General features: G+C 44.6%; 2 protein-coding genes across 2 annotated transcripts in view; one reads left to right on the top strand and one right to left on the bottom strand.

Moving 5' to 3' along the window:
* The window catches only part of LOC118409722 (Krueppel-like factor 13), a gene marked incomplete in the record, with an annotated part of 9,485 nt that extends 2,113 nt beyond the window's left edge, over positions 1-7,372 (bottom strand). The window contains 2 exon segments of the mRNA XM_035810994.1: positions 1-1,381; positions 6,486-7,372. Coding sequence (XP_035666887.1) covers positions 1,068-1,381; positions 6,486-7,296 — 1,125 coding nt within the window.
* LOC118409729 (3-oxoacyl-[acyl-carrier-protein] reductase FabG-like) overlaps positions 1-13,879 on the top strand; it is an 876,245-nt gene that overhangs the window by 730,947 nt on the left and 131,419 nt on the right. The window lies entirely within an intron of this gene.

Raw genomic sequence — 13,879 nt, 5'->3', positions numbered from 1 at the left:
CAACTACTTCAAACTCTTCACTGGTGACACAAGCTAGTACAAGTTATATCCAACAATGTGCAAGTGTTATGACACAAAGGAATGGAAGGCCTCTGGTTAAATACAATATCATAAAGGCAACTCTACACAGTAACGTTACAGTACATGACCAGGTTACTCTTGAGTTCAAACAGCAACGATTATTACTGGTTTAAATCTAAGTCAGCAAACAGCCAAACATCTAGCACAGAACAGCAAAGGCCTATTACAGCCAAAGGGCATAATAACGATGCTTTCACATTGATTAACAGTAGAAAAATAGACAGCACTTCAACAAGTGACAAACCCAGCAATGCACCTAATGGCACAAGACACAAGATGCGCACAGCTAACTTGCCTACACTTTTCACCACTTTTGGCAATTGAGTAGAAATAGTACAAAACTTTTCCATAAGAAAATGTGGTACATTATATACCAACACATACTGTCATCTGTCTCAAGTAACACGACAATTTGTGTAATTGAGAGATTATTTTGAACATGTACATGTATGGTGGAGGGACCACGCCTCTCCACCGTCAATCAAATATCTCAATAACACGTCTTCTTCTACACTGATCTTTCAGATTCCTCACGAAAAAGTTTGCCGTTGTACCAGTTGGTGCCTTATAAAGAGTACAGCAGAGAACAGTGCCATTTAATTTCATTGGTACCAGAGGAATGTTCTCAGATGAGACCAGAACAGGTGAATGCAGTTGCCGTGACAACAGTTGCCATGACAACCGTGAGACTATCGGCCTGAGGTAGGGTCAGATAGTAGAAAGGACAGTTCGAATCAAGGCAATTCTGAACGGGAAGGCATCGTGACTGGGATGTTACGTTTGTTACTTCCTACGTTTTTTAAACTTGCCACCTGGCTGACAGGTCAGAGTCTGGCTCAAGTGCCAGACTGCCGCAACCGGCAAACAGTCATTTCTTTTTCCAGATGCTTCGTCAGCGTGTGACTCAACATCTTTCAAGTCCGTAGTAACAGCCAGCCCACGTGTCGTGAGCCAGTGTCAACATCAATCCTGAACGGCGCCGACGCTCAAGGAGAGGTGGGCGCGCTGAGCGGACTGGACACGGGAGACAGGCTGTAGTCCTCGCTCGCCGACCCGGTGGACGCCGCCGAAGACATGGGGTTGCTGCGGCGGTGGTCGGGTTTCTTGATCATTCCGGGCTGGAAGTTGGGGTGCCGCCGGGCGTGCTTCATGAGGTGGTCGCTGCGCATGAACCGCTTGTCGCAGATGGGGCAGGAGAAGCGCTTCTCGCCGGTGTGGGTGCGGAAGTGGCGCGCCAGCTCGTCCGACCGTGCAAACTTCTTGAAGCAGTCGGGCCATGTGCATGGGAACGGTCTCTCGCCTGTAACACACAACAAAAAACATTTTGTTAAAACCGGCCAGTTGCTTGTCAAGGATACTGCATCAAGAGTTAAGTTTACTCAAACTTCACACTCTCACGGAACATAATTAAATCACTGTAAGTTAAGACTGATACAGCATAAAGATGTCTACCATTATTGATTTTAAGTAACTGTTCCCGAGAGGATGGGGTCACTGGGGCACTTCTAACACACCCAATGCATCCCAATCTCATTACGATAACTATCAAGTGATACCAGAGATAAGAACAAGCAATTAGCTTTTAGTACAAGGGGCTATGTTAGGAGGTAAGTATTTCGAAGACCATCATTTGATGTTAATATAGGAAAGACCCTTGGGAAAGAGAAATTCTCACAGAGAAGCAATATTAGGACACTGGACTAGCAACTAGCAACAGTATGTACTTTCCAAATCAAGAGAATTTTTGCTCATAGCAACAAAATTTCACCATCATCATATGACACATCCTTTATCGACGACGCCCAAAACATATGATGGATTGCTTTTAAAAGGTAAGGTGCAACTCCCATCTCATATTTTATGGGGAGACCATTTCACCATTAAAGTGGATGCTGAAACCCTATGCCAGATAATCATCAAACACTGGTCCCTAGGGATCTACCCAGACTAGCTACTGGCTCTGACAATTTCAATCTCAACAGGGAGAGGAGCTATATGGTCTGTTGAGGATTGTATAAAAGGGGACAGCAAGAACACAAAGGGGATTCAAAAATGACTGCCTGGCCCTCAGAAGAGCAGTCTTTCCAACAGCTGGCAAAAAAGGCGAGCAATAGTGAATGCATGGCAGATTCTAGTGTATTAAATACACCTCAATCAGTCTCGACCTGACAGCCAAACAACAAAATATTTGAGGAGTGCTCTGTCAATGTCGATGCTGTAAGAAAGCAAGCAAGAGGGGCGGCACATTCATGCATTTAGGTTAGCAAGCTTTTTTATCTCCTGTAGAGCTCTCAACTATAACATCAAACTTTTACAACACTTGGCGTTAGTTGGGGATACTGGTTTGTGTATTGACCATTGATCTTGTGAATGCTTGAACTGCATACTTTAGTCTTTGATATCTATTGGAATGTCACAGCTTACAATAATTAAAATATCAAAAGAAAACAGGGGGATCCAAACAGTGTGACATTCCAGAAAAGTTTTTCAATGAAAACATTTTGAATGGGCATTCTTCCTTTCTCATCTTGATTTTAAGCTCTCAACAGATCATTTGTTTTGGTAAGTGGGTCTTTGTGCCACACCCCCTTGTGTTCTTCCATCTGTCCCCATGTCAGCAGAAGCCAGAAACTACCTTGTTCAGAGGAAAACTATGTCTTCCTTCAAATGCTCTAAAATCTGGGATGAGGAAAATATATGTAGATGGCATCAGAGTGCCATAACTCTTCCTGGTCAGAGGGCACAAGGCAAGGTCAACCCAAGGGCGGGTTTATTCAAATGTCTGTCTGTGGCAAGTTCCATCTGAAATTCTATTAAGCCCAGAGCAGCTGTAGACATGCAAGAGCATAGAGACACCACCAGCAGAACTGTGATTTGCTATCATTGATTGACCTGCTTTCTGGAGCACCAGCTTCCATCAAGGAGAAACTATTTACGATCAATAGTAGGTGCTAGAATGGCGTGACCTCTGTACTGCCTCTTTATTTCCACTGCACCGTGGAGGGGTCCACAGTTGTGAAGGTGTTGAAGCCAGGCCGTCAGTAACAGGATTGGAATAGAGGCTGGGTTAAAAGTGTGCCAAGGCCATAGTTAATGGGGGTCTGACCAGATGACCTCCGTGGGGTCCATACACAAAGCAAAGTTGTGTCTGAGGGGGCTGGACATCCAGCTGCCAGACAAGCCAGGCTGTCTGAGACCATGCCAGTGTCAATGGTACCACTAAATCAGAGGGATCTACATTTCAAAGGCAGACCTGTCAGGTTTCTGACAGGGTACATGCAGCTGGGCTGGTTCACACCCCCAGCAGACCTCCTTCCCCAACCTGGGACGACTTCCACACCAAGCCGTCGCCTCATCCCTACCATAGCCGCCATGACTGGACGCAACAGTCATCACAAAAATGAGAAATATTGCAGCAGGGGTGATTATCCCAGACAGCGGCCATTGCTAGTCACCGCCCCGCCCCTCAGTCTGACTGGAACACCACTCAGCCCTCCAGTGACTAATTCTTATAATCAAGGCGGGCACCAGAAAAATTACAGGGCCAGACAAGGCTCCTTCTCATGAAATCCTTCTTGGGATGTTTTGCCAGGAAATATGGATATTGACAGTTGCATTCAAGTGTGAGAGGAAAGCTCTCAGGTGCATTTGGAGGCCCCCAGCCTGCCACACCCCCAGACAGGCTGTGTTTACTGTAGGTAATGCCAGAAATGGGCTCCATGTGGGCAGTGGAAGGGATCCTCCTTCATTTACACCCATATAAGGTATGGGAGCCTTTTTGGATACCAAACTCTTCCCAATCCCAACACAACCAGTCATCAACATCCATCAACGTGGAGACTATGTGCATCATGTATACATACTATTTAACTGTCTAGGAATGATGCCTACAATATCTATCATCCATCTCCTGAGACCACTATTTCCTAAGTAAGACTCCTAAGTGTTTCCTTGGTAAATGCAGAGCCATCACCACATCCATCATAAAACTCTTCCATAATAATCTATGGAAAGCCATGTACTAATGTAGTGAGAGAAATGCTCTGTGAGAGTATGGGCCATTATTCTTTTTAGAAATGATGTCATTGGATAAGTTTGGGTTAAAAATCTGGCAGGTTGAGCCATGCTGAAGTAAAGAGCTCACACAGATGTCTTTGTGTCCATGGGAGAGAGAAAAGGTGATTGAGTTTTAAGATCCTGCCAGGTGCCTGTCTGGACCTGCCTGGCACCTCTGACACCAGACTTCACGCTTGAAGAGTGCTGAAAAGCTGCAGCCCAACACACATGCCCTCTTCACAAAGATTCTGCAATTAATGCAAATGACATGGAAATAGGTCATGGAGATGGAGGGGGTGCCAGTCTCCTACCCCCCCTCCTGGTGGAGGAGAATGGGCCAGCCCTGGTAGTTGGCACTGTTGCTAGGCAGATTTCCACAGGCACCTTTTCCATGAGCTGCAACTGCATTCAAAATCAATGGTGAGGAACAGTTGCCTGCTTCCAGAGACATGACCTAGATGTGGGACTATTGTATATGTACACATGAGCCCACCTAAGCCAACTGTTCTGCAACCCAATACGCCAATATTGGGTTCTGCCTCTACCAAGGACAAAATAGCCACTGACTTGTTGCACAAGAGTGCACCTCATGTAAGGGCAAGGTCATTCTGGATGGCCAATGGAGCTCAAATTGGCAGAGGGCCAACGCTTTCCATCTTAAACAATCATCACAAACCGACCTGGCAACCTTACCAACAGAATGAATTTAGGGAGTTACTTTGAAGCTTTCTTTCTGCTTTAGATTCTTTTTTACATTTTTCTGCATGTACTTTGCACCTAAGAGGTGTGAAAGGCCATTGTTGTTGGGAAAGCAGAGGGGGTCTTGTGAAAAAGAAGAGGCTATCAATGACAATGCAACCAAAATATGTATGGGGATTTCAAACGAAAGTTCCCACAGATTAGAACAAAGGTGATTCCCATGTGTGGATGGTCCCCAAGGAGGCAAACAGTTCGTGAATGTGCCCCTCCCACTTGGACAAGTACAGGGCTGAGTCCTAAAAAGCCAGTCAGGGCAATACACTACAAATCTGGACACGACCCTCCTCTTTGACTTCAAAGACATGCAGAGATTCAGCAAAAATATACATAATCAAGTCCTTCCTGTGACGCGCAGCGACAGAGTTATCACACTTTTTGCACGTTCTCACCATCGGACATGAATATTTCTACACACAAATTCCTTTCATCGCCTAACCGACAACGATCCCGTACGCCCCCTATCCTGCGCCATCGGAAGGGTATATAACTATAGCTGCTGCCAAAGTTGCACAAATGATGGCAATGATTGCATTCAGCGGTGGCAAATATTGACAGGGGAGTTACCCTTACTCACGAACTGTGCTACCCATGGCCTGAGGGGGCGATGTCGCAATCCGCCCGGCGAGCGGCATTGTTTGGCGTCAGAGTCAACAATGGGCGTTTCCCTGGGCACCCCTCCCACACGTAAACGGACGGAGAAATCGACACCCCTACCCCCGGGGAAACCCCCAGAGTGACAACCAAACATGTCCAAACATTACCCTAAAAGTGGTCTTAGATCGACCTTACGTTAGGACCCAGACAATCATTAATTTTAGTGTGTCTGCCCAGGAAACGTTAAGTGTCTGTGACTGCAAACAGCACAGACAAAGGAAAACACAGCCCGGCGCGCCAGATCGTGCGGCCACAAACCATGAAGAAACCTCAAACTCCACATAAGAACGGTCTCAACAGTTGGCAATCAATCTACCTCAAAATCCAGGCAAGATCTAGAATCTTCCATGCGAAAACTTGAGGTTTGTAGACAAAGAAACGAGTGCGTGAGTCATGATGACAGAAATGGGAGGAGCCCCAGAATGATCGATACAACGCAACGTGTCCGTTAGCATTATGAAACACACAAAGGCCTTCCCCAGATATCGGGGAAATACGGATTGCGTAGTTGCACTTTCGAGCCAAAGTACGCAGTTACACAACTTGGAAAACACTCTTGCTATGAACAGAGTGTCTATCTAACATACTACAAATTCACCACGTTAGTGGAAACTGGAAAATTCAAAATATTCGACGCTTTATTCGGTGAATACTCAAGGTGAATACTTTGTGTAACCACGAGGCCGTGCTAAGCAAACTGTATATGAATGGTAAACGCTTGTCAAACGTTTCCTTACTGCTTCGTAGTCAATCATATCTTAAATCTATGCACACCTCTGAGATTTAACACAAAAAGTGGAATCTTGAATTAAACGGACACGAGCGAACGATTTCGCAATAGCGGTTATAACGTTAGTAACGGACAGGAAACAAAAGAGGCGGGTCAAGTCTCAGCCAACTGGCCGGACACCGACAGGTGTGGCCCAAGTACGTACCTGTATGGGTGCGAAGATGCGCCTTGAGATGTGAGGATTTCCCATAGATCTTGTCACAGCCCTTGAAGGAACACTTGTGCTTCTTGGCGGGCTGTACGCTCATTCCTGGCTTGCGGCCTGCCCTGCGTCCCGCGCCGGGCTTGGTCTTGGTGCCGGTAGGTGTGGTCGACCGCTCGGCGCGATCACGCTTGGCCACTGCACCACGTTTCCCGTTACCCACCCTGCTTCTCTTCGGGCTTGGCTCTCTGGCTGGGGAGGGACTCCTGGCCTTCACAGAGAGATCAAGTGGCGTGGCAGCTTCTTCGAAATGGTGATCGTAGCCGTTAGGAAAGTTCGAAGCCTCTTCTGTCTTTACTTTGGGACTGCAACCATGCTTGTTCCCGAGATCCGCTAGGATGCGCGCCACCATGAACAAAGGGTTGTGTCCGTGGCTGCCTGCTTTGTTGTCGTCCTGAACCAACTCCGTACGATCGGGCTCGATCTTGATCTCTGGTTTGGGAGGCGGCTTGACGATCACAGAGTGAGCCATGGACAACAAACACTCAGCCGCGAGCGTGGTCTCGTACGAGACACCCGGGTATATCGTGGCCATCCTGTGACGGGGCGTGGAGGTCTTTGTCTCCGACGGCAGTATGAACAGAGGCGTGGCAGCCAGTTTCTCGGCGAATCTACAACGTGCCAAGCGAGAAAACACGGGGGAAACACTGTCGAGGTGTCTCCGATGAATAACCAATCGAGTTCCTTTCTCTACAACGCCGCACTTTTGCTGGCGGGAAAATTTTTCGCTGTTTTCGAGAAGGTGTCCCGGCATTTGCCGGCACGACTAGCAACGTTGTTTCTTTGTTATGAGCCGTGCGCGCCTGGGAACTGCCACAAAAGCCAGGGAGGGGGCGGGGCATGACGTCACTCAACCCCGCTCGCGCCGCTCATTGGCCCGTGTGGATGACCCTGGGGTCAACTGGCCTTCCAAATAACCGCACCCACACGGAAAAAGCCTTCATTACTCGGAAATATATATCTTAAGTCTGTCGACGAATATGGAAGTATACCTGAAGTATGTGATAATTTATTAAATTTTACGTTATTCTGTTTCCTTTTAGGTAAGAAAGAGTGACGATGAGGAAGATAAATGATTTAAATCCACAGACTTTGTCGTTTTGAAGTTATCAATCCCAACCGGAAATGCATCAGCACTTAGGAATTTTTTCAGTGACCGACTTGTTTGTGGTGGTGACTATCCCTTTCAAGCGGCCAAATTCTGGACTTCAAGTGAGTGCGGGTGTTGTTCTTGTAACTTTGTACACTTCCTGAAGTCTTCCACTAACCATTTTTGCAATTTGTCGGCCGCCGAATGCCCGATTTCGCGTGCGACACCGAGATAACCCCGTTGCCATGTCAGGGCTCTTGTCATGTTTTTCACGTTTTGGCCATCTGCCATTTTTTCGTCAGGTGAAAAACAAAATTCTCGATGAATCATACTTCTTGATCAATCGGCTTGGTCACGAAGGTGGGCAGGGGGATTTTAACTGGACAATGACTGGTTAGAGTCCACTTGGAACGGGGTGGGGGAATTTTGTTAGTGCGTGGAAAGGTATCGTCATCACACCTGACGTGGCATGGTGGAACTTGCCCTTTCGGTTCTATCTTATTTTTCAGAATACGTGTCATGTTTTCCCAGTAAAGGGTGTATTGATGGTGGGTCCTGCGGCGGTGGGCTGCGGTCAGGTCCACCGATAGCGGCACAGCGGGCTCACCAGTAGAGCCTGTTCCCGACACGGCATTTCCTTCCTTCCGGGCTTGTCTGGGCGCCTTGTCAGGGATACCTGTTCTAGGGGCCGCTGCAAGGGAAATTATTAGTTTGATCATATCTTTCCCATTTTCTCATACAGTATCATGTGCCTCGGCCACCGGAAATGTTTAATCATAAAATACAGACACATCAGACATGCCAATCATATGACACTCAAGCTAAGCTAGGTGTGACGTGACATGTCACTTTATTGTCACATCATATGTTTCTTTTTCATAAAGCCATAGGATATTGAATATTTTGTCTACAGTGGCATATGTTTACAATACCCATCTTTATCACATAGGCCTGTGTAAATGGAGTGATGCATGGTTCTAATTGTTATTTTGTCTTCAGTGGCATATGTTTACCTTACATATCTTTATATGTACAGTTGTGTAAATTAGGAGGTTCCTAGCACTTAACAATGAAGCCAAAAGGCGACCAGTATCAGCCAAAGACACACAGATGACAGTGACAGATTGTAGTTGTTTTAAGTGGTTACACTTCATTAATCTCACTTGACCATGACTCCTTTGTGCCCGGGGACCCCCTGTCCTCATACACACTTGTTCAAAGTCTTTGTAACACAAGACTAAATGTACCTGACATTGACTAGACCAACCAAAGTGGGAGGAGTTGTGGTCTTTAGATAGTTCAGACTGCCACCAATTGTGAAAGGGAGCCCCTTCAGACATCCCTAATGGTTTGTTGTGTCTGAGGGAACCCTGATCGGTTCATTTCCTCTGGCAATTTCACGCCCCGACTGTCAAACCTGGTACTGAAGGTCAAGTTGGTCCATCCCCCAGCCCCACCACTCTCCTGTACAGCCCTTCTAGAGTTACCGGCAGGTGCAAAGTGGGAAGAGGTCCAAATCACCAGCTTTTCAAACTCAATCACTTCTCAGTTCTCTGCAGTGTTATTGCTCCTGTGCACGCCATATCAAAATACAATCACAGAGGTCTGCTGCCATCCCCCCAAGGTTAGCTCAGCTATTATTCTGGGCCATTATGTTCTGGCAGTGAGACACCGTGGCCGTTAGAGGGCCTGGAGATATGTCAGGTCCAGTAGAGTTCTTGTTTGTAGACCAAGGCTACCCAGTGTCCAGCCATAGGCCAAGGTCGCCTGACTTCATTCATGGCAAGTCAATCAAAGCTGGGGATGAAAAGTAGGTAGAGGCCTGATTGTCTTGACTCCAAGGAATGTGTCTCTTTGGCCTACATGTGTACTTATCGCACCAACTACCAATACCAGCTAAGTCTTCATTATCTTAGTTTCTTTTGTTCATTTAGATACAGAGTCTTAGAAAAGCTTCTGTTGGTGTCTTGGTTGGCATTACGAAGTCAATACTGTGGGTGGTTCCTCCTTTTTTTTGCTCTTGCTTGGCGTGACTGATGATAATGACAAACAATTAAGCCCCAATTAGTAGTGTTTTGTTCATGACATGATTATGAATGAACAGGCTATTAATCTTTTTCATATGGAGTACAGAAATTCACATTCAGACTGAGTATTTGTTAGTTTATTCAGATCTTCATTAAGATGTACAAATTGCATGTAGATTCTATTCTTCCTGGAGTCCATACAAAAATCAAATACATAACATATAACATAAGTGTTAATCAAGTATGATACATGTAGTCTAAAATTTGAAGAAAGTGAGTACTATTGTTTTCCTAAGGTCATTTCTAAATTTCAAACTTAACATTCTCAGCTGTGGGGTTTGGGAGTTCTCTCCCAGGTTTGCTATATATAAGATGATGACTTCATGTCCGACTAATCAAGTACAGGTGCACTTGGAGCTAGCAGTCAAGGTTGTGCTGAATTAAGTACTCAGACAGGTATTTGTGCTTTATAAGTCTAACTACTCACTTAATGACACAGGGAGATCTGCTGTTCTCTTTTGTTTGAACTTGAAATAAGACAGGCTGGCAGTGAATGTCCTTGTGTGGAAGCCTTGTACTTGTGTGACCGCTGTCATATATTAACAAGTTACTTTCACTTTGAGTGTTACCCCTCATTACTTAATGGTTATTGTTTTTTGATGACCAAATTAAGTGCTTGTTATGTCGCCAGTATTCATGTACATCTGACAAAATGACTTGTGAAGTGAAGGTATGATTTGGGACAAACCAAGATGAACCATGGGGGTCTTGGTGTAAGGTGGGAAGAAGTATATATATTTCTAATAATAAGATGGCAAAACATGCTGCTGGTATAAAGCAAATGTATCTCATTACGTTGAAAAATAGGATAGCTTTTTATGTAGTCGAAACTGAGGAGAAATTGATCTTTAGGAAGGACTTCCATCCAGCTAGCCAGGCCTTCACTTTCACTTTATATTTGCTGAAGGCCTTTTGGAAGGTGTGCGGTAATCCTCCACAAAATAACTCCAAATACCATTGTCCATGAATAGACTTCACCCAACTCTTTTCGAGCGATTTTTATCCAAATTAGGATTTACCCAGCAGGAATCGGAATAAACGTTTGGTTGATCAAGGTCCTAGCTTCATCCTTTAAGGCTAGCCTTGGGTGCAATGGAGGAAGTGTAGTAGAGGAAACCAAGTACACGCTCCCATATAGGGCTCTTATGTCTTACACAGGATGCACTCATCCTGTCTGAATCAGCTGGAAGGATGGTGTGCAAGGTCTGAATTTTAAAAGCGACGATTACAATAAAAAGGACACAGGAAGTCATAGTGCTTACAGTAAGTTGTGCATCCGGAACTGTATATTAAGGCCTATAACTGCATGTATGCTGCCAGCAGAACTTGCACACTTGTTTGAATGTAAGTCATAGTTTAGGATTGAGAGAAAGTGAAACAATTAAATGGCACTCACAAAAGCAAAACACCAAAATGTCATCAAAATGATTCATCTTACATAGCTTTGACGTAGATGGACTATCTCAAATCTTGAAACTTTCTCTTTTTTGCTGTCTCAACTATAAATTCATGACGCAGTGAACATGCCTTGCCAATGTATGAACTCCTGTCTACTACAACATTGTTTCAACTGCGAATCTTACTCTGCAAAAACTTTTTTCCCTCCTACGGTACCGCAAACAAAAACTATCACGAAAATAAATGAGTTTACATTACGGTTGACTTTCCTGCTTTGATGTTATGGAGTTCTAGACCTGAAAACCAAATAATGACATCGATATGGCCTGACTTTCCACCCAGAGTAAATGTTTTACCACTTGAGCATCACTTGTCAGCCTTGTCAGGTCCTTTGTTGTGACAACAGGCCAGACGTCTGGCTCTCAGGTGAGAGCACACCTCAGACTCAAACAATAGCTCGGACATGTGCCTCTGAGGTTAGAACACACCTTAGACTCAAACAATAGCTCGGACATGTGCCTAGGTGAGAGCGCACGAAAGACTCAAACAAAAGCTCGGACATGTGCCTCTTAGGTGAGAGCACAACTTAGAATCTAACAATAGCTCGGACATGTGCCTCTGAGGTTAGAACACACCTTAGACTCAAACAATAGCTCGGACATGTGCCTCTCAGGTGAGAGCGCACGTAAGACTCAAACAATAGCTCGGACATGTGCTTCTCAGGTGAGAGCACACCTTAGAAACAAACAATAGCTCGGACATGTGCCTCTCAGGTGAGAGCACACCTTAGAAACAAACAATAGCTTGGACATGTGCCTCTCAGGTGAGAGCACACCTTAGAAACAAACAATAGCTTGGACATGTGCTTTTCAGGTGAGAGCACACCTCAGACTCAAACAATAGCTTGGGCATGTGCGTCTAAGGTGAGAGCACACCTTAGACTCAAACAATAGGTCAGACATGTGCTTCTCGGATGATAGCACACCTCAGAAATAAACTCGAGTTCCACAACCTCATACCTTCACCAGGTAATTTCGTCTCATCACAGTGCAAGTGATATGTTAATACATCCCTTATTAGCATAAGTTATATGGATTCCTTATCTCTTCTTTCCAAATCACAATATCCATCTTCAGGATGCTATTGTAGCATTTGTCATGAATTATGCAAATTACGTCAAAATTTACATAATCTATGTCTCATGATATTTGCCGCAAGGGGGCCCAAAATCTAATCATTTCGAAGTTTCATTAAGCCTTACCCACGTACAAAGTATCAAGACAACTCTTCCAGGCATTGTCGAGTTATCTGGGTCATATGCAGACACACAGACGCACTCACTCTCACACACACAAATGCTGCCAAAGGACCAAAGACATAAACTTCTAGTCAAACACAGCGCAGACTTTAACTTTATGCGGAGTTCTTGTTTTCAGACCAAGTTGTATTTGGCTAGCCTTGAAACTATAGTCATGTTTAGCAGCTCCTCCCAGATCCATGGACAAGGCACATTAATCCCAAGTGCTGATGCATGTCTCTGACAGAGAGTGATTAGCGAAGTTGCTGTCTGCAGTGATCGTAAGTGCCAGGGTCATCAATTATGTGCTGCAAAAGGGAGAAAGTAATGGGCCTGCTGCACTTTCTGATTAGGACCATGTCCTGTAAACGGTGACTACATCATGTATGTACCTCCATAATTTCTTGGCCTTCACCCAGAACATGGGCCTGACTTCTCTGTGGCATGTAAAACACTTCTGGGACCAGTATTGACAGGTCTAATCCCACTCATCCCCAACTCAGGTCCTGTGATTCCGGATGCATACTATATCAATGAACTAGGCATTTTGTCCATGGTCAATACTGACTGATTGAGGTCATATAGATCAATACAATTTTACAGAGACTTACTTTTTAAGTCAAGGCCTACAATGACTGAGATGGAATGATATCACATAAGCCTAAGGTCCTTCACCTCAAGTGACACATGTGTCATGTCTGGACAGAACTTAGTTACAAAGTTTGGGGGGGGGGACGTGAGGTCATGTCAGTTTTTGTTGTGTACCATAACTTTTCTATTGCTGTGCAGAGATCAGTTCAGATTAGGGCATGCATATTTTTATGGAATGGTCACATTAAGAAAGATAGACTTGGGCTTAGCTTGAATGCCACCTTTTCCTCAAAATGTAAAACAGTGGCTGCCATGTTTGTAGTACTGAAAGTTCTGAAACTAAATGAACATCATGGACTTTCCAGATTGAGATAAATGCGGGATATAATCATTTGAAAAAACTTTGCTAGAAGTAGAACTAGTAGAAGTTGGGAAATGGCCAAGTTGGCAAACAGCAGAATTCCCTATTCATCTGAATATGAACTCAGGTACTCTATGTTTTCTATTTGCAAACTTTCTATTTTTAGTAGCAGTATTCTATTCTTGGGTCCTGAAGGAAACAGAGATTGGATGTTGGTAGTTGAACAATTGATCAGAGGAAATTAATGGTATTGAAAGCATCCTGCTTTCCTGTTGGATGTGATGGACAGATGATGATGACTAATTTTAGGAATAACAATAAGTAATTTGAATGCTTGGGAAGATAATAAGTTTACTAATTGTGCAGCCTTGTAGATAATGTATGCATATATGTGAGATGTTTAGTGCTATGGGAAGAATTATTCAAATCATCTTGTGAAATTTCAGTAGTTTGATTGTCGTCGACCTTTTAAATGACATGACGTCAAGTTAATGTCAAGTCGTATTGCCTCGG

The sequence above is a fragment of the Branchiostoma floridae genome, chromosome 2 (genome assembly GCF_000003815.2).
Source record: "Branchiostoma floridae strain S238N-H82 chromosome 2, Bfl_VNyyK, whole genome shotgun sequence".
Classification (NCBI taxonomy): domain Eukaryota; kingdom Metazoa; phylum Chordata; class Leptocardii; order Amphioxiformes; family Branchiostomatidae; genus Branchiostoma; species Branchiostoma floridae.
The sequence above is the reverse complement of the archived record's forward strand: the minus strand, read 5'-3'. Positions and strand labels throughout refer to the sequence as shown.